This window comes from Perissodus microlepis, chromosome 2, assembly GCF_051167445.1.
Source record: "Perissodus microlepis isolate ML-2025 ecotype Zambia chromosome 2, ASM5116744v1, whole genome shotgun sequence".
In the NCBI taxonomy this organism is placed as follows: domain Eukaryota; kingdom Metazoa; phylum Chordata; class Actinopteri; order Cichliformes; family Cichlidae; genus Perissodus; species Perissodus microlepis.
Genome location: NC_140462.1, coordinates 5,967,184 through 5,993,389, shown reverse-complemented (window position 1 = coordinate 5,993,389; position 26,206 = coordinate 5,967,184). Strand labels below are relative to the sequence as shown.

General features: G+C 40.6%; 1 protein-coding gene across 9 annotated transcripts in view; it reads left to right on the top strand.

The window, feature by feature from the left end:
- Nucleotides 1–994: 994 nt before the first annotated feature.
- ablim3 (actin binding LIM protein family, member 3) overlaps nt 995–26,206 on the top strand; it is a 45,152-nt gene continuing 19,940 nt past the window's right edge. For 7 of the 9 annotated variants that reach the window (XM_084941888.1, XM_084941872.1, XM_084941863.1 and 4 more), the window contains exons 1-3: nt 995–1,500; nt 10,443–10,577; nt 24,180–24,363. In XM_084941888.1, coding sequence (XP_084798014.1) covers nt 1,488–1,500; nt 10,443–10,577; nt 24,180–24,363 — 332 coding nt within the window. In that variant the 5' untranslated portion in view covers nt 995–1,487. Of the gene's footprint in view, nt 1,501–10,414; nt 10,578–24,179; nt 24,364–26,206 lie in introns of those variants that run through there. The other 2 variants (XM_084941922.1, XM_084941913.1) reach the window with 1 other exon arrangement.

Genomic DNA, 26,206 nt, shown 5'->3' with positions numbered 1-26,206 from the left:
AATAATTTTGTTTTAAATATTACATGCATCTCTTGAAAAGTGACAGTGTTCCGGCCCAGTTTCAATTCAAGATGGCTTTGCAAATGAATCTAAAATTCTCATCTTTCTGTCAGTCTTCCTTTGCTTTGGAAATCGACTTAAAAGGAAGGACTCATGAACACGTATCACTTATTGCAGAGTGATGTAGGGTATAGTATCCCCAAAGCGCTCACAGCAGCCCAGAGTGACGTCGTTAACCTAGGATAGAAAAAAGAGCGCAGTCAAGTTGGGCTCAGAAACCCGGAGCAGTACCGGAAATGACTTTACTCTACTTTCATAAAAAAATCAGTTTTGATAACCATAAAGCCTGAGCTTTCAAAAATCGTCAGTGACACTTTCATATATCCTATTTTATGTAAATGTTATATATATATATATATATATATATATGTGAATGTAGTTATGATATTCAGCCTAAAGCCTAATATTATTCGAGAGAGGACTGAGCTTGTGGGAAAAAGTTACATTACAATTACAAAAGTATTACTTCTTTTTTATGTGGGGCTTAACATTTTAGTTCAAGTCACGTACTTAATACATTGAAAACACAGTAATAACGTACAGTTGGGAATGGGAATGTTTTGTAGCCAGGTTCTGGTTTAATGTAGGTTTTGCTTTAATGGTGCATTGAATTAGCTACCACTTAAATAGATATTTCAAATCAAAATCTAAATTAAATACTAACTTAGTGTTAGCTTATTATAAAAATATATATGATCAAAGACTATTATCGCTGAAACCTCGATTTAGGTCTAAGTTGTCAGCGTTTATCAATGATAGTCGAGGTGCATGCATGTCTTTTGTAGGCTAATATTTTAATTTCAGATATACCAAAATCGTTGTTTTTCCTTTCTTTTCACGCAACGTTCACATGCTAACACGCAAACGTGTTTGCTTTATTTTGAAAACCTCAAACGGAAAAATATATAGGGAGGCTGTGTTTACAGCGCGTGAAAGGCGCACGATGACACGCCAGGGGAGCGCGGCGGAGCTGGGATCAGCCGGGAGCGAAAATGTGAAGGTGGAATCCGTGTGAGCAGCATTGTGTGTTGTCACTGGCGTCTTTGGGGAAAAAAGAAAAAAAGAAGAAAGAAAATAATAATAATAAAACAGCCGACGTTCACACGTCAAGAGCGGGAGTTTTATTTGGATGTTGTAGCTGAATACGGGTATTATCCTACCTTCTGTTTCTTTTTTCTTATATTTTTGTACCCCCCTATGCCCACCTTCTTCTTCTGAGAAATTGACTGGAAGCAGTGCTGCTGGGAGTGAGAAGCATCATTTGCGTTTAGTGGATTATTATTATTATTATTAATTTTATTATTATCAATAATATTATTTCAAAATTGCGAAGGAGTAAAACTGCCGAAACTGAGGAATTCCTCGTGCTTTATGGGATTATTTTCTGACGAAGCCGCTTTGTTTTGGATAACAACCGATTGGGCATCATGAGTTCCAGTGGTAAGTGAATGTGCGCTCCACCTCTCCACTTGAAGCGCAGGGACGATTTATGTAGGTGAGAGCCGAGAGAAGTGCCATAGAACAACAGTAGTCTAGACTATGTCACGTTTGCTCAATTATTTATTATAAATAATAAACATTTTAAAATAAGGATGACTTGCAATTTAATGTAATAAAAATAGGAAATTGGCATTTTTGCATTAAGGAAAAACAAAACAAAACACAAAAACATACAAACACACACACACCAGTGTGACTGTGGGTGCCAAGTCCTTATAATAGACTTGGAGCAGGTTTAGAGATTAGAGCTAAGTATATCTGGAGGTCAGAGTGGCATTTGCCCCGAGTTCATCCAATGAGGAGCATTTTTGAAATTCTTCATCCACATAACAGTTGTTTTCTGGGGCCTTCACTCACTTCTTTCACTTCCTCTCTTTCATCTTCTTCTCTCCCTCCTCATCCTCCTTCCCATCACTCTTGAGGGAACACCCAAGCCTCCAGCTGTTGCTTCTTCTTCTTTTTAAAAATCCACCTGCTCCTTACTGACACATTCCTCACAGGATCAGTAAGGCCTTTGGTTGAAAGTTCCTAAGCTGAGCGTTTGGGACTTTAGTTGTGTATCTGTCAGCCTCGGGGGCTCCTGTCATACTTACCTCAGAATGGCTCTGGGACAGCCATGATGCTAAGCTGACCTTGTATCACCTGACTCTGACCCTGATCCTCTGTCAGCTGAATCGGGGCTTTCCCCGTAGGGCTTGTAGGGTAATGTGTATTTGTTTTGTTTACAAGTCAGACCGCGTGTGGCTCTCAAGGTTAACTTTAAAAGAAAATTCCACCACCACCACCCCACCCCACTCCACCCCCGCCCCTTAGCTGTCAGTACGGCCTCTTGAAGTTGATGTGCACCAGGTGCTCCGTGAACTGATGGTGTCAGGCGCTTCCTGTCCACCCTCTGGTATTACTGCATCATTCATAATCGAGCCTGTCATTGTGTGGCACTACATTATTCATCCAGTGCTCTTAACTCTGTGGCACAGAGTCTTGCCTGACAGCCCGGTGCCTTTGCCGTCCGTGCCAGGAGTGATGTGGCAGCTTCTTGTGGTCTGAGTAAATGACTATAATTCCTTTGTTAAGCTTCAGAATGCTTTTCTCAGCTGACACAGAGGGAGGGGGAGGAGCACACGCGGCCAACATGTGAAGAGCTGTCCAAAAGCTCCTGTGAGTTAATAGCGTGAGCTCCTACAGGTTTACACACAAACGTGCGCAGAAACAACATGCCAACATGTGGTGTTTGATGTGTCAGAATTTAAAAGTGTTTGTTTGTGTGTGTGTTTGTGTGTGTTTGTGTGTGTTAGCGATGACACAGCAGGCAGATGGTGGTGTGACATGTGTCTCTACTCTGGCTTTAGGCATTGAAACAAAGCAAGCATGAACGTGTCCTCTTCTCTCCTCTCCTTCAGTCAGTCAAACATGTGTTTCCTTCTGCTTTCAACACTTTTAAGGTTTAGACATGAACGGGCCTGTTAGGCTGTGCTGTGTGCAGTTGTTCCGCTGCACTGGGTGTTATTGCCCAGGAGCTATCGATGCACATAGAGTAATTACACACAGCTCTGATAGTCTGTCTTCATCTTCTGGTCCTTCTGTCTGTCATGGTCACCAGTTTTTTGTACGTGCGTGAGTGTGTCTGGTCTGGTCTGGTCTTATTTTCAATGTGGCTGACAGACGGTGCAGTACCCTGGGCACGGGAGGTACATTTCTTGCAGAAGGAGCCTTGTTTTTCAATAATTAGATATAGAGAAAGTATGTGGGTAGCTATGATGACAGATTCTGAGTTGTTTTTGCAGAATTGGCTCCAGACAGTTAGTGTGTTTCAGGGGAGTGATAAAACACATGTTGATCAATATACTGATCATCAAGCTCAAGGACCTGAGGGGATCTGCAGAGCCATACATCACAGGCAGCTCTGACACGTCTCCTCCTTGCTCTCTGTCTTTATGTAGAGAAAAATTCTAAGGCTATTTAACAAAGTGCATTCAGAAGACCGTAGCTGCATAGTGCAGCATATGGGGACGGTAAAAATGTTTCCTCTTTGGCTGTCTTAACTTAAAAAAAAGTTGTATTGTGTCTCATGAAAAATAACACATATGGTTTAAATGTTACAGCAGCAGTTTCCAATATGTTGACCATTTGGATTTATTATTTAGTCTTGTGCAAATGCTTTAAAAATACAGCAAAGTCACAAACAACAACCAAAGAGACTTGTTGGAATGAAACCTGAACCTCTCTAAACTGCTGAAACATTATTGCTAGCTCCTACGTGCTCTGCTGGCTTTCCTCCTACCATCATGTACTGGTTTGCCAGTGCAGTGCTGCCACATGATTTAGGTAACTCAGAATAACAAAGAATGGAAATGACTGCAGAAGCCAGCCCGTACTTACAGATGCTCCTTCCAGCTATTTGAGCTAGTGTCAGGCCAATATCTGATAATGATGTTGCTGCTCTTCTAGTCACGTGGAAATGAAATTTGATGCAAATATTCATGTTCCCATACATTATACTCTAATGACTAGCTTATGCCACCATGAGGTCAAAGGTGGACCAGTAGTGCTAAAACACCAAATACCTGCCTAATGAGCATCAGCTGTACTGTCTAACGAATGCTTATTGGAAAATGCTAGCATAATAAATTAAGAGGAGAGTGATATAGATGTTGTCTGCTGGAACTTCATGTTTCAGGGATTTGCTTGAGATGTGCATCCTAAAGTGCAGAATCAAGCAAACAGATCTGATTAGATCAAGAAAATCTGAGAAAAAAATCGCTCTGCTTTAAACACAATTTGATTTGCGTTAGCTTTAGCCAAATTTTACCTTTAGTTACATAACAGGTTGCTTATTTATAGTTTCAATATGAAATAAAATAGAATACGAAACAGGCAATCAGTGAAAGATGACTTTACAGATGAGCAGCTCATTTGACACTTGAGGGTCATCCATAAATGACCTGCTGCCAGATGCTATCCTTATTGGGCCCAGGAACACTAAGGTAATTAATAATTATGTTAATTAGGATAATTAATTGATTTATTACTACATTAATTAATATTTTTTGTTTATTTTGCTGTTTTATTTACTGTTCATTGTTTTCCTGTTTTTATGGGTAGCATCTACTGGAGCAGGGCTAGCGAAGGAGGAGAAGAGCCGTGTCATGTGGTGAACAGTCCAAACCAGAGCCAAACGCTATTTTCCCTCTCGATACAAAATGCCTTATTATAATAACACAGAGAACAAAGATGCACAGATGCAAACACAGATGCTGGTATAGACTGATGAATATTCATATGCAGTAATCACATACAACTGGTGTGTTTTTCTTACAGGCCGACATTAAAATCGGGCACATGTTTTTTGTTGTTAATTTGCAGTGGAGGCCATTGTTGCTGGTTTTAGGTGAGGTTTTTTTAATTTATTTTTTATTTTTTTTACAGTAGTAAAAGCCACTTTCAAATCATAATAATAACATTTAGCATTTGTTTTATCTTAAACTGTAAGTGCTCTGTTCATTTCATTGCACAGTTTAATCAGTAGACTCTTTTGAGCCAGACCGCTGTTCTGTCCTCAAGGATGCCGTCTCCACGACCTTGGTTTCTGGTAGGACTGAGTGATTATTCAGACTGTCAGTAGCGACCTGACCCTTCTCACTCTGTGGAGCAGCAGGATGTTTGTGATACAATTGGACACTACCATTGCTCTGATAAATGCTCCTACCCAAAGGGGATATAAAGACAGGGGATGGGGGAAGGCATGGAAAAACCTGACCACTGGCCTCTTTAGATCACAGACACGGAAGATATGATGTTGCTTTGTTGTGAAATTATATATCAGAATTACAAAAGCATTGCTTGTGATTTATGTGGTGTTGCACTCACAAGTTGATTAACTGTTAAGATTATTATCAGATAACAAACTTTTTTGATCATCTGACAGATGTTTCCTTGCTATACATTACTGTGTAATCTTTGAACATTAGAGAAACCAAGACATTCTTCAAATCTTTGTTTATGGGCTTTTCTGTCCAAAGTTTTGTCTTCAACAAGTTGAAGCATGGCTGACTTGGCAATTCAAGAATATTCCACTTCTTTGCTTTAATAAACAGCTTTGGCTCTATGTTTTGGATCTTTGTCCATCTGTATTATGAGACGTCGCCCAATCAATTTGACTGCATTTAGCTGGATTTAAGAAGACGCTATGTCTCTGAATACCTCAGAATTCATTCGACTGCTTCTGTCCTGTGTCACATCATCAATAAACACTAGTGTCCCAGTGCCACTGGCAGCCATGTACACCCAAGCCATGGCACTGCCGTCACCATGTTTTAGAGATAATATGATATGCTTTGGATCAGGAGCTGTTCCACGTCTTCTCCATACTTTTTTCTTGCCATCATTCTGGTAGAGGTTGGTCTTGGTCTTGTCCAAGGAATGTTTTTCTAGAATTGTGCTGGCTTTTTTATATGCTTTTATAGCAACGTCCATCTAGCTTTTCTATTGTTGAGGCTTATGAGTGGCTTGCATCTTGCAGTGAACCCTCTGTATTTACTTTCATGCAGTCTTGAATTTATGGCGGACTTGGATATCGATACACCTCTCCTCCTGGAGCGTGTTGTTGGTCACTTGGTTGGCTGTTATGAAGGGGTTTCTCATCACCATGGAAATGATTCTGCGATCATCCACCACTGTTGTCTTTTGTGGACGTCTAGGTCTTTTTGCATTGCTGAGTTCAGCAGTGCTGTCTTTCTTTCTCAGGATGTACCAAACTTTAGATTTCACAACTCCTAATATTGCAGCAAATTCTCATGTGGGTTTTTTCTGTTTTCGCAGCTTTAGGACGGCTTGTTTCACTTGCATGACCGCATGTTGTCTGTTTACAGCAAAATCTTCCAAATGCAAGCACTGCGCCTTAAGTCAACTCCAGACCTTTTATCTGCCTAACTGATAATGACATAATGAAGGAATTACCCAAATCTGGCCATGAAATAGCCTTTGAGTCTTTTTGTCCAGTTACCTTTGGTCCCTTTAAATAAACGGCACATGTTAAAGAGCTGAAACTTGTAAACTCTTCATCCAATTTAATTGTGGATACACTAAAATGAAAGCTGAAAGTCTACACATTATGTCCATGTCCATTATATAACTATAACTGGAAAATGTTTCAGTAAACAGTTTAAGTACGTCAGTATCCTAACTACATCAGTTCTGGGATCTTTTTTTCCGATTGTTTCACATTGCAAAGGAATAACATGGAGCTCATGGCAGTCAAATGTTTGTACACTTGAGTCATCTGCAGTCCTTATTTGTACTCTGTTTTTACACTGTTTTCATACTTGGACAATGAAAACCTCTGTAGGGCTACTCTTTTCCTGGTTGTATCATTAAGGCAATCGATAAAGAATGAGACCCATGAGCAGAACTGATAATAACACTGGTATCAATAACATTTTTTCAATATCTATGCTTGTGGTTTTACTCTCCAGCCTGTATAGACAGTAACAATAGCTGGACCTAGGCTGAGTATTTTGTTCTTGATCAAATAATGCTTTTTAAAATTTGTCAGCAAGACACACATGTGACTTCAGGCTTGTAGAAAACAAAAGCTAATATAATTCATAGAGAAGTTCGGGTTTTTCCCAGTCATTTCAACAAAGCGAGTCTTTTAGAGCCAGCATCTAGCTGCCGCACTTCTCGAGTGGCTTCAACTTTTGGCATTGCTGGTTGCCGCTTGGATTTCATGGCACTTTAGAGTTTTATAAGAGGATTTAGTGTCTGGATCAGAAAACGACAAAAAACAGAATTCCTCTAAAGGGTTTGAGTTGTCACCCAGATACATGAGCGACATTAGGCATTGATGTTTTGCTACCAGCTGTCTAATTGTCCAGGAAGATGCCTGCTGAAAAATTATGGATGAGATTCTCACAGCTTCTGATAGATTATCTGCTACCTTACCAGACACCACAGCTCTGTTGCTAAACTACAAGTTGATGGTTTTGCATCAAAATGACTGTCAGTCCAGTCTTTGTGCAAACTTCTCAAACTGCAGTTACTATGCTATGGATTTTAAACAATAAAAATTAAAATTTTAAGATGACTACCAAATAAGTTTCTCTCTGTAATGAATTCACCTTGATTTAAGTCTTGTGCCTTTGGTCTTTGTTCAGTAGAGATCAATTTAAATTTGTTAGAATTCAACAATGAAATTTAAGTTTTTGAAAACCAAAGAAAAAGCTTCGGAAAGTAATCACAGATTGCAAAGCAGTTCTTTTCCTTTTAATAATTCATCTTAATTCCTAAAGGTATTGGCTCGCTTAGAATGTCCTATTCTTTTTCTCATTGCTACCCAGCATCCCTCATGACTGAACCCACAGCATGTCTTTCTCTGGGGCTGTCAGGTCAGGGGTAGAAATAGCAGCAACCTCTCAGTCCCTGGGGATGTTGTCTGCCTCTCTGACCAAAGCCCTGTTGTTATCACCTGTTACCAAAGGCTGTATTCTTCCAGGCTACTCTCAAATGATTTGGAGTCAGTGGATTAAACTGGTAGTCTGGTGGCCATAATTTAGAAGAACGACTCAACACCTCACTAGGGGAGAGGAAGGAGGATTGTTAGAGAGGTGCCTATAAGGGGCTTGTACTTGGAGAGCTTTGCTGCAGTTAATGAGAGTGAGCGTGTTGACACAATTAGATAGAGTTACATAATGCTTCGGCTCCTGAGCTTCTTTTGGACCTGGATCCTCGGCTGTCTTTCTCTTTCTGTCACAGACATTCAAGAGGTTAAATAAGCACCTAGATCATTAAAACAGACTTGTTGAGCGTTTGAAAAAAATTCTTGCCATTTACCTCACCCCTGCCTATAATTTAAGTACCTGTTGATAACTGCCATTCCTTACCACAGTCAGATTTGAGCTACATTGTTAATTTTTGTACAATGTTACCTACCTGTGTTGTGTGCCAGAGGTTTGTTCTGGCCCAGATTAAGAAGGTCAGATCTGTAAGTAAATACTCTGTCTTTTACAGGTGTTGGCACGGGCTTACATGTTCTGCCATTAGTTCCCATCATCTCTCATGTCCACCTGCTGGGAACAGCATTAATGAATAGTTGTTTTTTACATTAATAAAAAAAACTAAAAAGACAAAAAAGAGGTAGTTTTACGGAAGTGCTATTGTTTGAACCATCGCCTTTGTACTTATCAGTCAGGTTAGTGCTGCCAACATTGTGAGGAAAGTTATGGATTTACAGAGGCTCCAGTGTGGGAGGTGGGGAGTGGGAAAAATATGCTTGCATATTTCCAGTGCCCACAACCCTGTCCAGAGTGAGAAAATACACAGCTACAGTTATGCATACATGCACGTCCTCGTGTTCACATGCACAGTGAATATCCTGTTGTCAACTTCGAGGCACGCAAGGAGCGCTCAGACTCTGAGATGTGCAAGGCCCTTAGACTGTTTAAGTGATGCCAGCCCTTTGGGATTCACTCGGTGAAATGGAATCGGTAGCACTGTCACGGCAGCCCATATGCTGCTGCTGCTTTGACTTTAGCAGCGCAATCCTTCACTTAGCTATTCAGGTAGTCAAGGCCAGCTGGTTACCCAGCCATTACACCCCTTCCACAGAGAGTATGACCTCTCATACTCCTTTGAAAGATAGAGATAAATAAGTGATAAATCCCAGCTCTTTTGCCATAATATATATATATCTCAATATTGAATGACTGGTTGTCCATTATCCATTTCTTTGCCTGTGGATTCAAGTGTGTTTACAACCCGGAGGAGAAGATGGACCTTTAAAGAACCCTTAATAGCCTAAGAGATTTAGATTCAGTTAATAGAATATTTCGACCTTTTTTTCCTTGTGTTTGCATTTATTCCGATACTCTTAAGGCTTTCTGTGTGAACGTGCTTTCCTGACTGTGTGAAATAGCTATTGGGCTTGCAGGAGTCTGACATGTAAGGTATAATGAGGTAAGGGGATCCATCTCGCTTTTTCTACTGACACAGCAGTGTATGTGTGTGTGTGCGTGTCTATATGTGTGTGTGTATATGTTTGTGTGTGTCATCCTGTATAACTGTGTGAAAAATAGAGACAGTGAGAGAGAAAGCCTGGAGCTTACCAAGCTTACATGTCAGACCTCACAGCTTCAGAGCAAGTGTTGACAGAGCTACACACTGATCTTATTGTTTGAACTGCACACAGTGGAGTCTGTAATGTACTCTCTCCTCAGATAACATTTGAAAATGAAAAGCCGCGTTATGTCTTTCACCCATTAACAGAAGTATTATTATGCTGATTAAAGAAGATATGGTGTATACTGTATAGTTTCTCTGAATCACATTTGTGTGACTGACAATGGCAATATCAAACTGCATTAGTATGTAATTTTGAGAAAAGATCATCTGCTGCGATTGCAGCTGAGCTTGATTCCCTGGCCTGCTTGAACTCATACCAGGCTCCGTTTATACTGCATATTAGAATCAGAATACTTTTATTAATCCCAGGGGGAAGTTGATTAAATTTAGTTTAAGAGGGCAAGAATTTAAAAAAATCAAGAAATAGTATTAAAAAATGGCAGGAACGACGGCAACATGTCCATGCAGGTTAATGCACACACACACACACACACACACACACACATATATATATATATAGATAGATACAAGTAACTATAACTTAAAGTGTCTTTAAAAGCTAGCATCAGTTACATATAAAAGGCCTGTGAAGCTTAGGACTTTGTCAGAGGTTGAGAACTGCAAATGTGCTTTGAGAGAGAGGAAAACTAAACCTTAAGGAAACTGGGAATGGGAACAGTCAACACAACTTTCAAAATTGTGTTTTAATGTGTGTGTTAGCGGACCATAGCTGAGTTCAGTAAATGTTCTTTTTATGCCTTCATCAGCTTATCGCCAAGACTCAACAGGCAGTCAGCGGAGCTCTGGGCCAATCCGGTGCCAGCGATGTCGGGAAGTTTGCAAAGGTGAAGTGGTACGAGTACAAGAGACCCACTTTCATGTCAAGTGTTTCACCTGCACCGGTAAGAAATGAATCAGTTATATAAAAATCACACAAACTGGAGCTGCCTTGCACAGTTCCTAAGCCTGGGTGGCCATGGTTAGAAAGAACTGGGAATTCCAGTGGTAGGCCAGAAACAAGACATCTATCTTGGTCACGTCTTCGTCTGCTGAGCACACACCCACATGCACGCTTGCAGATACTGCCTATGCATTTTTTCATTCATCTTCTAGCGTACATGCTGAGTGCTACTATTAGTAAACGGTGGGGATTGGAATGGATCAGAGGTGCCTTGCAGGCGACTCAGGCTCCTGCTAAGGTAGCTTGTTAATTTGCTGGCAACTTAAAAGAGATTGTATGCTGTGGATTAATGAGACTGAATTAGCTTTGCAGTGGAAGAGCACCGGTGACCTCCAATAGAAACAATGGTGACATAGTCACACACCCTCTTAGTGTAGGAGTTGTGTGGAATGCCTTTCGCTTTTGTAATTTGTGTTTGTCTATTGTGTAAAGCACATTTACATGGCAGCGTGCTCTATGACATGTTTTACTGCAGGGTTAATTGACATTTTGGGAGCTACACACCCAGGTAAAATGTACACTGGTTATGCTCTAGACTTTGGAGGCAAAATGTATTCACACTGTGACCAACTGACATTCAAGTTGAGGGAAATTTAGGAGGTTGACAGTCTGATGAATGGGATTTGTATTTTTATGTGGCTCAGCAAAAATCAGACTGACTCATAGTTCATTTCAAATGCAAAACTGACATGTACAATTGCCAACATTTGCAGAGTGAAGGGCAAGTCTGAAAGGGGCTCGTGATAAGCAAGTGTCTGTGCATGTGTAAAATGAAAACTGGAAATGAAAGAAGCAAGGAATGCTGTTTGTCACACTGCTGTACAGCCTTGAGCAAGCGTTCTCAGAATTATGTTAATAGTTCCAAACTAAAACAAAGACAGTCAGTAAGTTGTGGGTTACTTATCAGTTCTTTGTAACATTTGAGACCAAAACTGCTACAGGACAAATGAAAAAGGAATCGCCTTGCCACATCTTTTCTGTAATATGTTTGCATTGGTAGCACGAGTTGCGTAGAGGAATGGTTTATTATCGTTTAATGCTCTACAAGGGATTTGGAGCAAACGTTTTGTATATTATATTATATTATATTATATTATATTATATTATATTATATTATATTATATTATATTATATTATATTATATTATATTATATTATATTATATACACCCAAATCAATCGACAGTGTGCTAAAAGAGTCTTGAGCCACGCCTCATTTCTTTATATTTTCCTTCCAAGCAGCCAAGCTTTCTTGTAAATTTTTAAAGTGGTTTTAATCAATAGTTCTGTGGACATTGGCTACTTTTTCAATCATTCTCTATTCAGTTATTATACCTGACCATTTTAAAAGGAATATTTTTTTTTTATAAAGCCCTTTAATTATGAAGTACAAATTATTCAAGCGCAAAAATGGCGAGGGATGAACCAGTGTTGCGTTACGCATAACAGCTTAACAAAGAAGCATTTTTTTGTATCTTTAGGCACTTTGCTAGCATCAGTCTGTTGCAAAAACACATAATTTTTCCCATTTCTTTATATGAATATTTGAAAAGTGCCAAAAATAAGGCAATTTGACAAGCACAAAACTTTATGTTTGCACCAACAAAACGAGAACAAAAAGGGCTATTAGCTGAAAGCTTGGCAAATCTCAGCATCCTGTGCAGCAAGTCCTTAAAAAAATTGAAGAAACTGCACAATTGAAGGACAAAAAAAAGGAAGTGACGGAGCTTAAAAAAAATCAAATGAACTGTTTCGGAAAGTCATGTCCTTAAGAAACAGCAAACAAATGAGCTAATAGATGCATCTGGTCAGATTTTCATCCACATGAAATTGTACGACTGTTAAAGCGTGATTTAGGGTCCTGCAAATTTGTCTGTCGAGGGGGGTTTTTACCCATCGCAGACATGCTCCTTTGTAGTCCTCAAAATCCTAACTGCATCCAGTCACCGCATCCAGTGACATGAAGTTAGCCAAATGCTGATTGGTTGACAGGTATGGTGGAGGAGCTCACCAGGAATGGAAGAACTTCAGAAAAAAAGATTAAAAAAAATACACACACAAAAAAAGCACAGACAGTAGTGGACACCTTTTATTGTTTTTAACACTGGTTTCCCATCAGCTCTTTGAATGTTATAGCTTCGCACTTCTCCACGGCTGGCTGATGCACCAACAATAGCACAAGTAAGAGTTGTCCACAGACTGGTTGTACCACATACTTTGTACACTGCTTACATCTGATAACAGAGCTCTCTGCAGGTGCACGGGTTATCCCGGGACTACCAGCGGACTATGAATACACTACCCCTGCTGAACCATAAATTCGCCTTCATGCCTTCATTTTCAGCATGACAATGATCCCAAACTCACTGCCAATGCAGTAAAAGCATACCTGGATAGAAAAACCACACAATGGAGTACTGTGAGTCAGTGATTGGCCGCCCCAGAGCTCAGACCCCAACATTTTTGATGCAGTGTGGGATAATTTTGACAGAGAATGGAACTAAAGGCAGCCGACATCCAAAAAAGAGCTTTGGAATGTCCTTCAAGAAGCCTGGAGAACTATTCCCGTAGACTACTTAAGCAAATGACAAGAAAGCTTTGCTCAGAGAGTTCAGGCTGTGCCAAAGAATAAATGCTGTCGTACCAAAAATTGAGTTTCAAGCTCATTAGAATTGTGCAAACTCTTCCACTGTAAACATTATTCAGTGCAAATTTTTTAAAAAATTAAAAAACAAAAAAAAAACAGAAAAAATATTATTTCTTTTTTTTTCATTTCCTATTTTTTTTGTGAGACAGGACAACTGTCTTTTTCTTTTTTTTAATACCCTGACAACTTTTTTACATAAGGAAACGTCCTGAGTAGTAGGGCTGTACACAGTAATACCGGTATAATGTTGGGCAATGATAAGAAAATGAAATATCGCGATAGAATATGGGTAAAACGCGCATGCGCAGTGCATTTGTTTTCATATACACATGGCGGAAAAAGCATGGCGGCAACGGAGAATGAGAAGGGCGAAAGCAGATCGTTGAATGAAACAAATGAACCAGAATTGGTTTGTAAAAATGCTGCAACTTCAGTGGTGTGGAACTGGTTTAGCTTTCGTCCATCAGATACACAACAAAGCACTATTTTTGGTAGAGCATGCTAGCGGGCCATCGTTTTTACCGTGTTTTTTGGAAAATATGGCGCACTTAAAATCAATCCTTTGATTTTTCTGAAAATCGACAGTGCCCCTTAAAATCCAGTGGGCCTTATGTATGAATTCTGGTTGTGTTTACTGACCTTGAAATGATTTTATGTACACGGCGCTCGACAATCTGTCAAATGTTTTAGAACGACTTTGCTAAGCTACGGAGCTGCACCGCTTGATGGATTGTCGGAGCATTACGGCTATCGTAGGCAGGAGCCTCGCGGAGTGATACGTACTGTGATACTTCAACATAACATTACGGTATTGTGTGTGTATAACCTCTTTTTAAGTTTTGTGGATATTATACATGGTTATGCTGAGGATATGTCGGCCAATTTCCACTGGAAATGCCTTTTGGTTAATGCCAGCAAGGAATTTGCATTTGCACTGTTAAATTTTTATATAACTTTAATGCACATAAAAAACAGCTGCTTGTTTAAGTGAAAATACACTGATGGGTTTTTTTTGCACTAATAAAGTTGTGGAGTTGTAAAGTATTTTGTCTAGTGTCAATTATATCGTCAGTTATATCGTTATCGCAAATTTTCAAATGTATATCGTGATAAATATTTTTGGTCATATCGCCCTGCTCTACTGAGTAGTCTTTAGATAATCGTGAAGCAATGGTGGGTAAGTTGGGTTTGTTATTCTCTGCACTACAGTGCTGTGCAGCTCCCAGACGTTCTACAGTTGATAAACTCACAGAAGGCTATTCTTCTGAGGATTGTTGTTACATCTAGCTGTCACACATGTAAAAAAAACAAAAAAAGCTTATTGCGCACACATGCAGTCGTGTTTATAAGCACGCACGTCTACTGTATACATGTGTGCACGCTCACTGTGGTTGTGTGGGGTTGCTGTGGTAACGATGTGAAGGGGCACCCGGGCCCTGGTTGGTGGATATTCTCAGCATCTCTATGGTCCTATTAACCAATCGAAAGGCTCTGTTCTGTGCCCCAGAGAAAAAGGGGGGCAGAGCACCGAAACCGAGCAGAAAAGAGAAAAAGAGGGGGGATGGGGGGTCGTTTGTGTCGCCTAAACATTACATCATCACTTGAGTATAATGCCAGCCTGATTCTCACTTACTTTTCTTCCTCTTCCTCGCACTCGTAGCAGCGCGATGCTAATGGAAGCTGTCACTGATCGCATCATCTTAGCCTACACCTATCTGACAAATCTCTCCCCTCGTGTTCCAGACAGTTCTCCTGCTCCCATGAGGCAATGGGGGACTATTGTGTGGCCAGGCTCTGACACAAACCTGCCCATAATATGCTCTCCCGTATGGACTTCTGCACACCCAGCAGTTTTCTAAAGCTTTTATTGTTCAGTGTGTAAATCCCCCTCACACACAAACATGTTCCATGTTCCGTTGAACTTCGCAAACTCCATCTTTCCCCTTTTGTCTGCATTGACTTTGGCTTTTAGTTTGTTCTCTGTATATTTTTCGAGAGTGTAAAAATGTCCTGAATGCATTGGTAGGATTTTTCCCGTGCCTGTCCATCTCTGTCATGTGTTTTTTCTGATTCTTCTTCTCTCTCTCTCTTTTGCTTTCTCCATCTTCTTCTTTTTCCTCATGACAGTCACTCAAGCATGAAATCAATTTCTCATCTCGGGGCAGGATGACATTGGCAAGCGGTGTGTGCAATTTGGAGGCTAATGGCTAAACTGTATTATGCCAACACACCGTAGTGAAAATTCACTGCCCGGCAGCCAATATCTTTATCTAGCACTCCTGGTTATGAACTTTGAGACCGGGGTGTGTTTCATCATTTGATTTTGCGCTTTCCTGGCCTTTTCTTTCTCTTTTTAAAAATCAGAATGAGTGCGCAGGTTATTGACCTTGACCATTTCCTTCATCTCCACTGTGAAACTATGACATAAAATCTCCCTCCTGTTTTTCCTACTTCTCCTTTTCTGTCTGTATTCCATCCAGCCCCCTTTTCTCCTCAAAAGGGCTGACCATGCCCCACTGAATAGCTCCTGATCATTCAGTCTTAAAAAGTCTGACACTCTCAGTTACTGTCTCCCACATTCTCTTAGCATGTAAAAACACATATAGACATACAGCCACATCATTTATCATTTCATTCTCCCTCTATCTTTGCCCACACTTATGAACCTTCTGCATGCTACATTACCATAATTCATCTCTCATGCATTAGTTAGAGGAGGAACAGATCACTAATCATCTCATTTGAACCCATTATACCGCAGCTGATTACGACATGAAAAAGCAGCCACGCAATCAGCTGGAAAATATCAAGATAAAAAAAGAAGAAGAAGTATGGAAAACGCTGAAGACAGAAGCCAGCTCACAGAATGATTAAACAGCTCCTGAATACATGCATCCTGTAGCGCTTGTCAGCAGCTGGCTATAGTGTGTGACGATGGAGTGTCCTATTACTGCTATATGGGCTGACTAGTGCATACTGGTTCAGTGACATAGTGACCACATTTACCCAAAGCATAATTGGCACTCTTAGATTCCAGCAAAAACAGAGGGAGCCTGTCAGTGTCACAAGCATAAGGCTAACTCAAACATAAATCAAGGTGCTTGCTTCCTATGTAGCCAGCTCACAGACTAACAAAGAACACAGACACAGAGAAGCAAATATCCAAACAGAGCAGGAGACAGATGCAAACACAGACACGTTTGCACATAAACTGCAAACCTGCTCCCGGTAGTTATTTATTTTCTGAGACAAAGCAGATTTCTCTCATAAAACAGCGCTGAGGGGAATAGAAGATTTATTCAGACAGGTCAGATAAATACTTGACTGCTCTGCTAATGCACCCTTTCTGGCTGATATTCTCACTGGGACTTTTATAAAGCCGCAGCATCTTTGGCTCTTTCTCTGCAGATCTGTCTCAGTCAATCCAGCCTCCCTTTGGATGCCATCAGCCCCCATCATATTAACATCAGCCTACTGTACTGTACTGCCACTGCTCTCTGAAGGCAAGGGGAGAGACTGTAATGGAGAGAAGTACAGGGGGGAGTAGAATATAAAAAAAACAAAGAGAGAATTAAAGAGAAAAACAAAGACAGCAAGGTTATGAGGAGAAACAGAGAGACAGACACAGAAAAATCACAAAAAAACCACACAAAAAAAACGAGGGGGTTACAGGAAAGGGGAGCTTCCTGTAGCTATAGCAACCGCTGGTACGCCGGTCCAATCACCACGCCAATGCATGGTTGCTAGGGAGAGATTCTGGCGGAGGGAGAAGGGAGTGTGGCAGGAAGTGGTGCTTTTCCCTTACGACTCTGGATTCGGTTTAGATGGCAGGGATTATACCTCTGTTCGTTTCTCCCAAAGTGTATTGGTCCTGAGGGCTTTCACATACTGAGAACCTTTTTGTTTCCTCTAGGTGTGTCTGTGTGTGCTTGCTTGGAACAGTGAGGTGCAGCTTCCTAGGTGTGCAAGTGTCTTCTTCAGAGAAGGAGTCTTTTCTTGACTGTAAAGAAGAAGCCGTGTTAGACAAGCGCATTCGGACATACCGACAACTGGAGCATGTTTAGGGCTTATTTCAACGCGTCATCTGTAGCCGTCTGGCTGTCTCTGTGTGTCTGTGATCTCGTTCATGTCTTGTTTTCCCTTCCCCTCAGAATCTCTCATCAGCTCTCTTAGGGTTAAAAGCTGAAGGCCTCAGCAGCAGGGCTAGTCTGCTGGTATGAAGAGACTCCACTGGGCAACCATCTGTCTCCATCAACTACAGCAGCCAAATATGAGGGAAGCCCTGCCACTCATGCATGCTTTCTCTCTGCTTTAGCCTTTAGCTGTCCACCCGCCTCCTCCTTCTCTTGCCCTTTCCTATAAAAACATCTCTGTCTGTCTTCTATTGCCGTTTTCCTTTAGACGTGCTTGAAGCAGAGCTCAAGGGGTGGCAGCACTGTCCAGTTGGTCCAGACAAAAATATCCCAAAAACTACTGGATGGTTGAACCTTACTACATCTCTTGATATGGATCAGAAGTTTAGTTATTTACTGAATTCACCTGATTAATTGTCACAAATTTGGTATGGATCTACAAATTCTTCATAGACAATGAATTCATGCTGTCATCAGTTCACTTGTATGCATATTGCTAAGTAGTGAGCTTTAGCATGCTAATACATTAAACTAAACTGCATGCACTGTAAAATATGTGCAAAAGCTCAACCTGCATTACCTGCATATCAACTGTACGCCTCTTAAGAGTATTGAGATTGAAGCGCAGTGCCTCACAGAGCTGCTAGTGTGCCTTTTGTCTGTCTCCTCTTCCTGTTTGTCTGACCCCTTCTTCCACCGCCCCACGATTTGGCACAACTTGAGAAAACGCATTATTTACTCTTGAAGTGTTCCCTCCTGTCAGAGAGCCTCAGATCCGGGGGGACAGGGAGAGGGCAGCGAGGGCCCCATGTTGGTACCACAGATGTGCGTCTGAAGTTCTTTCTCTAATGAAACTTGTCACTGCCCCACTACTAAATGTCCCTTTGCTAAACTATCTGTGCCTGTATTTTCCTGCAAAAGGCTGGGAAATTAGCACAATGCTGACAGCAATTAAAATGTGCCGCGAGGCTACTTTACGGTACTGCAAAATCATGTCGATTCACTTAATAGCACATTATGAAAACCTAAGTGTGGCGCAATAAGCAGTGGGAAAAAGTTACAGTGACAGACAGAGCAAGGGAAGGAACACTGTAAAAAAAAAAAAGGCGAGGTTGTGTTGAGGTACAGCTCTGTAGTGGTGAGAAGAGAGGGTGCAAATTGAGATAAAGCAGAGACCTTGTGCTCAGAGCCACAAAAATTTGGAAGCAGTCTTGAAACGGAAAGTCACAGACAGAGAAGGGGAGAAATGGGGGTGGGGGGGTTGACGGACTATTTTGGAGTTCCGTTTTGGGCTGACTTTCAGAAGGGAATTTTAATTGCGTCTGTTGGCTGGAGATAAATACCCAATCAGGCAGACCCCCCGTGGATGCCTAATCAGTGCTGTTATAATGACCACAGCTGCAGACACCAGCCTAAATGTTAACCTCTTATAAGGAGACTTATAATCTCTAGATGCTTCCTGCACAGCCCCAGAATGAAATACATCAAGAAGACGAGCGTCATCTTTTGGTTTCCCTCATTAGCTTGTCATTCAGGGAGAGAGCATAAAACAAGCAAATAAATGAAATTAAGTGTTTGATCTAATTTGGTTCTGCAAAGCTCGTCTTTATTTAGGCATTTAAATGACAATAAATCTCCACGTCTCCACAGAATAATACACATTTCTTACACAAACAAACAAAACAGTCTTTTTATTGACTTTTAAGTTGTGCACATCGATGTGGGATGTGCACAGTAAAAATCCTCACGGTCTATTCAGAGGATATTAAAGCAGATATTAAAGTTTTCAGTTGTGCTGGGCTCTTGTTTTTATGGGTGTGTGCCCGCACCCATGTGGTGCTGGTTGTGTGGCTCTAACCAAAATCTTTCTTCTTAAAGCCAAGCTGTGCAGCAGCAGCAGAGACACCGGATTCAGTCCAAACTCCACCCCCTGTGCTGGCACCTAAAATTCTGAGGGATGAGCTTAGAAAATATGCTTGATGGTCACAGCTGAATTCGGAGCACTTGGAAAGTAGAAGGACTCCTTCTGAGTAGGCTTGTAAAAGTGAAAAGCTTTTTAGGAAAGTGTTATGAATGGCACTTTTTTCAAATATCTAAAAAGTGTAATTTTCTTTTGGTTACTCACTCAGGTGCACATTACAAAGTGATTACCCTGTTAAAGCAAACAAGCAATACTTGTAGTTTGATCTGATGTAATGATTGATTCGTAGTAATAGGCATGTTTGTAGTTACAGAAATATCGTGGAAAGTCTTTAAATCCAATAAAAAGAGTAGCTGCAGGTTAATAAGCTACAAAAATTCTCATTTCATCATTAATGTCTGCTAAAAGTAGTTTGTTTAGGTTAGAAATATATAAATCAGAACATGGTATAATCCTTTATGTCACAATTACAGTAACGGAGAACCTGGCTACAGATCAGATTATGAAAGACGAGGTTTGGTATTTACAGCTTCCCGTTCAACTAAAGCTTCTCCAAATGAGTTACCACCAGTACCACCACCACCTCATCACTCAAACTGGGACCTAGCTGTCTCTAGGGCAACCGTGGAAGGTTTATATCCTCCTGGCAACTGGGTAAGGGGGGGGACGTCCTTAGCAATGCAACCGGCTTATCGCCTGAATAAAACAGCGCGATAAGCCAACAGGTGAACCACACATCTCTCCCGTCCAATCCAGGCTGAGCTGATCAGTTCAGCTGGCTGTGATTCAATCCAGCATCCATATGCTTATGTATACAGTGCATTAGGCTAATTGAGCAGATTTCACTTATTTAGAAATCAATCTGGGCCGAGACTGAAAAGCAAATCATTTTGAGAACGAGGGTGGAGAGACTGAGAAAAAGGAAAAGAGAGAGGCAAGCGAGAACCAGATGAAATGAAACCAGTCATTGACTTCAATGTAGTTTGAGAAGATGAAAACATTGTTTTTATTAAGTGAATGGCATTTTAAGACACAATGATTTTTTTTTTTTTTCCATGGTGAAAACATTAATAGATGTGGAAATATTTACCCTCTCATTCCCTTTTTTCCATAAAGGAACTGGATAGCCTGTGATTTGGGTTTCTGGTAAGAGCCTTAGTAAGTCTGGCTCAAAATGCAGTCGAGGCACTTTTTGAAGCTATGTGCCATTGTTCAGTGGTTCTGGAAATGTGGTTGGCGCAGGCACACACACACATTTATATAAACAAGCTATTTTATATCTGAGAGCTGTGGATCTCCTTATGGATCTTCTTATGCTCCTCTACTGCAAATCTGCACCCACTTTGCCTCAATGCCAATGACCTGTCAAAATGATAAAGATCTGCTGTGATCGCGTCTCAGTGTGCACGCTGTCCAGTTCTGTCATGCTATCTCTGCATACGCAGTGTGCCACCTCATCGGGGATGGATTTATGTGTCTCCATCCTCCTGAGGGAGATTGTTTTGTTTTTAAGTGAGGGCCCATTGATCTTTTATTACACCATTAAGTCAATGTGCTCCACTCATAAACAGCTTGAGATTAAATGAGCCCCTTTGAAGGGTTTATGTGTATGTCTGCATGTCTGTGAACTCTCAGCCTGCCAACAAAAATTGAAAACTGGGCGGCTGTAGGGAGCCAAGTACTGCCTAGAGCAGCAGCTCAGTCTCTGTAGTAGGTGGCCAGTATAAATCCATTTATTATCAGTAAGTTATTGGTATTGAAGGTGATTCATTCCACCATAAGAAGAGTGATGCCTTGGTAAATGAAGATATTTATTTACTGTGGCAGTCATTTAGCAGCAGTTAACCTGATACTGTTAACCTACTGATTTTCCCTAAAGCTTATATTTCCTTTACATATGATGATGATAGTCAGTGGTTTGGCTTCAGTGTAGAAACACAGGAGAATTTCTCATGCGTCCAGAGTTTCACAAAATACCATCATGGCATTCATATTTCAATGCATTATTTTTTTTTTTACAGTTATTGAGGTCGGGGTCGTGGTGGGAGGCTGTAGCTTATTCCAGCTGTCATAGGACAAAGGGTACATCTTGGGTACGCCACCGATCCATCATCGGTTGATTAAAACATCTGAGTGAAAATTAAACACACACAGAAACACACACACTGGAGTTCAAATTTAGAAACATGGGAGGCAAATGCTGGATGTGTTTCTAACTCACTGACCATTGCTTGCAAGACCTCCTGCTTCACCAGGGACGTGATGTATTTCTGCACAGAATCTACTCTGGTCCAACAACACCACAAGTTCACCTGTCTTTTTGAGGTAATTTATGCAAGAGTCTCTGTGTTCAGCTGGTGATGTTTCCACATGGAACAAGCACCATAACACTATCATGTCAAAAAGAGTTTATTAATACTTACCAGCTCAGACCTACTGCTTATGGTGTTGATATAGTTTTTAATACATAATTTCCTGACGTCATAAACACTGAATATTCTGTCTAGGTGTAGTGATAATTTAACAGTCACTTATCGTCCTGGAGGATGGGTTTTGTTTATTTTCTAACTGCTGCCATATGTTATTAGCTACTTTCACGGGACTCTATGCACTCCTGTGAAAATTAACTACACATCATGATTTAGTATCTTGTAGAACCACCTTTAGCACTTGGAATAATTGTTGTTTTGGAGGAATTTTGGCCCCCTCTTCTTCACAACAATGCTTCAGTTCATTGAGGTTTGCAGTTGTTTGTTTATGCGCTTTTAAAGTCCCACCACAGCATTGAGGTCTAGACTTTGACTGTGCCACTGCAGCACCTTGTTTCTTTCATTTTCAGGTGGTCTGTTGTAGATTTTCTGCTGTGCTTGGGAATCACTGTCCTGTTGCATGATCCAGTTTCAGTAAAGCTTCAGCTATAGGACAGATGGCTTCACATTTGAGTCTAGAATACTTTGGCATAAAGAGGAGTTCATGATTAGCTCAGTAACTGCTGTGTTCCCAGGTCCTAATTGTACTGTCATGAAACTTAAGATCTAAAATGCTAACTGAGGTCTGTAAAGTCTGAGATGTAGCGCTTTTGTTTTTTCCAGTTCCACTGAGCATTGCAAAGTCTGACCTCTTGATGAATTTTCTAGGGATGTTTGTTTTTAATAATCTTCCTGGGAAGATTTAGGGATTGTGTTAAGACACATCTGAATGCTCCTAAACAGCAAACTGTCACAACTTCTGGTTTCATAGAGGAGGTCACACTTGATGATGATCACCTATTCAAGTGCATATAGGAGCATCTGGTGATACTTAACATCTTGAGGCCTGTAGAAGCAGTAATGGTGTACTTAGTTTTTCCTTTATGCACAGAACTGCAAAAAGTCCTCTTCCACTTTCTTTTTCACATGACTGTAAAGGTCTGAGATATAGAAAAACACAGATTGTACGCTGAGTCTCTGAGTCAGAAATAATCAATTGTTATGAATAATGAATTAAGTTACCACTCCTTTGCCATGTGCATATAAGCACACAACTCACCTCCTTTGGGGATACACATATGGATTCTGTAAGGGAGCCTATAAAGCAGCAAGGAAAGACTTCTACAAACAGCCTGAAGCATGAAATTCAGCTAGAATTAAATTATGGTTTGTGACATTACCAACCTTAAACATGCAAACTGACGTCTGATGTGTATGGACATGTGTTCACACTGAAATGTGGGGGAAAAAAAACATCAGGTTTCGATTCAGATTTTGTTATGAATGTAGAAAAAAGACCCCTATTTGATATTAGACCAATGTTTAGTGAGAAGTGTTTAGATAAGAATGATGGCTGGCTCCATCTGAAGCTTTGCCATCTGAACTGTTACAGTGGTTGCTAATTGTATACTATACAGAAGTCTAATTACAGTGCCCGTGTCAGCAAATGAGTAATTACTGGGTCAAAGCTATAATGCCGAAAGAGAGGGTGAAGTTCAGCATTGGCAAAGGTTTAAATACTCTTTATGTTGGTTTCAAGAATTTCTCATTTGGCTAAAACAATTAAAAAAAACCCAAAATGTTTATACAAGTACCTCTCTAATGACCTTTATTAGTGCAATATGTATCAGGTAATAATAGTTTTTTCAGTCAGAGGTTCCAGTAATTGTCAGCCTTTCCTGTTGGTTAACTGCATAGGAAGAAACTAGAGACCACGCCGGCCGCTGATCTGTGAAAACGCCTCTTGGCTATATTGTTACACCCACTGGAATTCCCTCTCAGTTACACAGCAAAGGGCTGTAGCACGTACTGTCTGCTTAGGATCCACAATATATAGAAACACATACACAAACTGAGCACTTACCTTGTGCATACACAGCAAGAAATGTTGATGTCTTCTCCAGTGAAATGTAATGAGACCGTAGTGGATGTCCTGATGATGTTGGGAGCTTGTGGTTTGTTGTTTTGTCTCCTTCTTCACATTGTTTAGCACAAAATGACTTTTCCACTGATTATATAATTATATTCCCATCACTGCAAATTGGCTCACCACTGTCTGGAACTGAATAACTATCCCTAGCAGCCGTGTGTGAAGACAAACAGACACACACAGCACAACCAAGCACACGTATACACACACAAACAGGTAAAAAAGGAGGGCGCTCAGACTGAATGAAAAAAGTACTGACTGAAAAAAACATGTTTTGGTAGAGGAACAAACCAGAGAAAAAGAGCACATGACAGATAAAGAAAAATGTGTTCTCTTAAAGCGGAAAACCAAAAATAGAAATAAAAACAGACATATAGAATTCTGTTTTGTATGCCTTACTGTTTCCAATGGCCCACTTTTCCTGTCTCTCACCATTCTGTCCACAGTGTGTAACTGTGATTTAGCACAATCTGGCTTCTTCCAGAAGAAGGGCGAATACATCTGTACGGCAGACTATCAGCGTTTGTATGGTACACGCTGTGACCGCTGTGACACCTTCATCACGGGAGAAGTGGTCTCTGCTCTGGGACGCACGTACCACCCCAAGTGCTTTGTCTGCAGTGTTTGCAGGTATGTATATTCCTTCTCAAAACACACACACAATACTATATACAAGTATCTATTCTAATGATGTTTATGTGCAAAGACTAAAGAAGAGCGCAAGAACTTTATTCTGAAATATGAATTTTAGCTCAAGCGATCGCTGACTTCCGGTCTGTCCGTCCATCTGTCCACAGTTCACAACAAGTGATAACAATTGCTAGTCATCCTACAGTACTGGTCAGAATTTAATCTGACCTTTAAGGGGCCTTCACCCACAGTTTGCCCAAGGTCAAGGTCACTTTCATCATTTGCACACAATTTGTCACTCCTCCTAGAGTATTAGTCTATTTTTGGCAAAACATGCACACAGTGATCACCTAATGGCCCTTCACCCAAATTGTGCTCTAGGTTGCGCTGTAGTTATCTTGAGAAATGTATATTATATTATATTATATTATATTTGGCCACTTTGGAAGATGTAAAGATGATACAGAGTCTCTTTTTGCTCTGCTTTGGTTTCCACCGATTCAAAATGACATAACAATGTCTGGCTCATTACCGGCAAAATGCTGTGCTCATCTGCTAGCCAATGTTAACCAGTTATTGCAAAGCAGAAAATGTATTATCACTTATGTGGATATTTTCCATCGACTTTATTGTGTAACATTTTATTTTCCTTAACAAATAAACAAATTTCATGTGATTAAAAGTTGCCTATGCAACAGTTACCTTAGTTATTTTTGATTAGCTTGGAATTGGATATGTATGATTATAACAAATAAACAGTATAATATTGTTATTGGTAGCTACTATTTGCAGCATGCACTCAGCATGCTGCTTTATGTATTGCACAAAAGATATGTGAGACCTGCCGGTTGACTTCTTTAGTATCTGTATCTGTGCTTTTCTCAGTCTATTCTGTGAGACTTCATTAGTAATTTGTTAGAGAACAGCATGATAGAGGCGACGGGAAATAGCAAACAGATTGTGGAGGCACTGAATAAGAAACGCATGACTGTTTTTTACTTTTCGGCTATGAGTCACTATTTTCAGCCTCAAGACCTGAAGTGACGCAGCAAAAGTTGCATCTTTAAAAACAAGAATTGGCTAATTGACTGACTTTTCTCATGGAGGATTTAATAATTAACTTATGATTCATCTTCTGAATGTCAGCAAATGCGTGATTGGAAAGCTCAAGTGTAGGAAAGATAGAAAGCTGACCTGGTGTATCGTACTTTTAGGTTTAGTAAAAGTAGGTCATCTCTCCTATGAACTCCATCAGTGTTCATGTTAAGCTCCTTCAGAATGAAATCTCAGCATCAATGTTGGCTCCTTTCTTTATTTTATTTAACCGTGTCCCTCGCTTTCGCTTCAGAGCATGCTGCATATATGGGATAACCTGTCTCTCTTTTGCACCCTCTCACTTGCTGACTGGTTTTTAATGTGTTGTTTACATTATAAGGATATTTACTAACAGTATCCAGAGTAAATCATATTGTAGTGGTTTACACATTCCCCTAACAAGCGAAAGATCCCTGCTTTGATCCTGGGAGAAGACACAAATCCCTTGCGGGGTTGCGTTCGGAAGGGCATCAGGGCGTAAAAAATCTGACAAATCAAACATGCAGAGTTACCTGCTGTGGCGCCTCCTTGTGAATAAGCGAGCAGCCTTTTAGCTTACTTATAGTATCTTCTTCCAGTAGAGTAGAGATTGTTGTCGGGTATCTGCTTGACATTGCCTGATAAACACACATTCTGACCCAGCAGCTGTGGGCAAAAGACAAAAAACAACCCCCCCCCCCTCCAAAAAAACTGAAATGATACCAGCAGGACAGAGACAGGCAGTGGAGCAGCGCTGGCAGTGACAGTG